The following is a 2,664-nucleotide window of genomic DNA, read 5'->3' on the forward strand; positions in this document are numbered from 1 at the left end:
TTTGCTTTAAAGAATTAATAGCTCTGCTATTAAACTGCATAGCAAAAGGTGAAGGAATTTTGAGGGAGAAAAATAAAGGATTATTAAATACCTTCAGTGATACTGAACTGTGTATCAGTACCAAGATCTTGCTCACACTTGCTTAGTGTGAAATTGTTTAAAGAAAAGATTCTTTGGGATAAAAAGCTGGTGTCTCTGAGTTGTCATCTGCCGGCCATGGTTATTTTACAAAGACAGTGGGTATATTTCCTCATAACGTGGAGGTAACAAGTTATCACAGGTGTAGTCTTCCAGCAGTTCTTCTGGCTCATCAGAACTGTCCTCTGACCTGAAAAAAACAAAGAGAAGCAGGTGTAAAAATAATTTAGCAAACACAAAGCATGCAAATAACTTAAGTGCTGCTTCCTGTCAGCCTTATCTGGGCAAAGTGCTTCCTGATTTCTCTAGAAAATGCTACGAGATGAAGTTTCACTGCAACTTAATCATTTGCTGTGTTAATTTCGTGAAGTATAAAAATGTCAGGAGGTGACCTTTGTTTTCATGCTGCCTGTGCATGTCACACATGTTGCTAAGGACAATGGGTCAATCAGTAGTTTTTCAAACAGATTTAAATTTATTAACTAAAAGTGATCTTTGTTCTAGAAAGGGTATAATTCTGAGCAATCCCTGCAATTACAGTATTTTCTCCTAGAAGAAAGAACTATATAAAATTATTTTGACTCTGATTAAAGCCATTTTGTACTTTTCTGTAATACCAGTGGTCTTGTTTATGCCCCAAAACTGGGCAAATAATAGGGGCTGGAAGGTTACTACAGTAGGAGAGGAGCATGTTGTGGCCAGGCATAATCAGGAGGAAGAGCATCTGGTACCAAAATGATTCTTGCACTGTTGTAAAGATGCTCTTGTGTGCTGACTTGTATGTTGTGATTGTGTTTGGGTGGAAGCCTCTGGATGTTCATATAACAACCTGCTAGTCAACAGTCTAAAGGTAGTAAGATAAACAAAACAAAACAAAATAATAGGGCAGGAGAATATATACTAATATCTTCAAAAATAACATGAGATTTTAGTAGACTGATAACTAAAAGGGATCTATAAGTGAATTACATTTTTTCAGAAAAAGCATATCTCCAAAGTCGTTACTCAAGAAAATACTCCTAACAAAACAAATAAAATAGTCCAAAAAAAGATAGCACTCTGGACTAGCTTTTGCTTCCTTTGAAACCATACACACAATCTGAATACTCAGAAGCCTGTGTCCATACACACTAAGGCAATTCAGAAACGTACCTCTGATTCCTGGTATTCTCTGCAGGATAAGCAGTGTAGTCCTCATCTCTGGTAAAAGCTGAGTTATCCATGGGGTAGGCAGGGCAGAAGTGAGCAGAGCCTGAGGTGGGACTGGGTGAGGCAGCGGGGGAACCAGCACCGCAGCAGCTGAGCACGGGGTGAAGGCAGGCAGGACTCACGGCAATGCCTTCCTGGGCTGGGTACGGCGGAGGGATGTACTGTACCACTGTGGCGCCGTGAAAAGTGATGGGCTGGTTAATGCCAGTGAAGACAAAGGACTGCCCACTTGAAGTCTGGTCGAGATCTGATGTATTTTCATCTCCTTCTTTACAGGGCTTGCATGTAAGCATGTTAAATTTACAAACAGCAATCAGAATAAAAGTCACCCCGACAGACAGCAGAATAGGTCCTAGCAACTGAGTCCACTCCAGATGAGTAATGCCGTCGTATTTTATCCATCCCATCACAGTGAAAGTGATCCCCACCAGTCCCAAAAACACACCTGAAAAGAGTAATGTGGTGCCAGCTTTATCCCCATCTGACACCAGAACATCGGACCTGTTTGGCTGATAAGGAGTAACAGAAAAGACATTTAAGGAGAAATCTTCTACATTGTTGTTATTCTGCTCCATTACTGACTACAACGTAACTGCTGCCTCAAGAGAAAGGAGGCTTGCAAGGGACTCAGCAGAGCATTTAAAGTTGAAGGTTCACTTTAGTTATACAAGAACTTTGTTTGTGTATGGTTAACAGAGTCCATCATGTGAAAGAATAAACTTTGCTTAGAAGAATAAAGGTCTGGGAAGTGAAGCCCAAAATGATTACTAAAATCTTCTTGCATTACCACCATCACTTCCGAAGTGGCTTCACCCTTGCGTGTCTACTTATCTCTTTGTTTATCCTCTCCTTTAATTTGGCACCCACTGATATTTCATCACTCTTTGCATGCCAGATGGGAGAGAAAAGAAGCTGCAGCCATCACAGCTCTTCCTAGGTCCCTTGCCAGCTGATGCATCCAACATATGGACAGCATACATTTAGCTGTCAACAGCAGTGTGGCAACTCTTGCTCTCCATAGCCTACCACTTCAACAACCCAGATCCACAAGAAAACGTCACCATTGCTGAAAGTGCTTTGCAGTGCTCTGAGTGTGACATTTACAGCCACGTCTGGACCTCTGTTGCAGCTCATTCTGCAGTCCAGAGCTTCTGTGGTTTAAAAATATCAAAGTAGGCTTTCTGATATTTTGCCAAGGGGGAGCAGTGTGTGTGGGTGGGAGGGTAAGTGGCAACAGGATGGTGAGGGCTGAACAGCCTGGGAGAGCTGCTGGTTGTGGGAGGAAAGTTATTTCTAGACAGCCAAACTTCCCAGCTG

General features: G+C 41.9%; 1 protein-coding gene across 1 annotated transcript; it reads right to left on the reverse strand.

Moving 5' to 3' along the window:
- Positions 1-225: 225 nt before the first annotated feature.
- On the reverse strand, positions 226-2,087 carry TMEM174 (transmembrane protein 174). The gene is made up of 2 exons (XM_051642899.1): positions 1,291-2,087; positions 226-328 (listed from the first exon to the last, which is right to left on the reverse strand). Exons 1-2 carry the CDS (start codon positions 1,920-1,922, stop codon positions 226-228), a joined length of 735 nt encoding a protein of 244 aa, XP_051498859.1. The 5' UTR covers positions 1,923-2,087.
- Positions 2,088-2,664: the final 577 nt, after the last annotated feature.

This window comes from Apus apus, chromosome Z, assembly GCF_020740795.1.
Source record: "Apus apus isolate bApuApu2 chromosome Z, bApuApu2.pri.cur, whole genome shotgun sequence".
NCBI lineage: Eukaryota > Metazoa > Chordata > Aves > Apodiformes > Apodidae > Apus > Apus apus.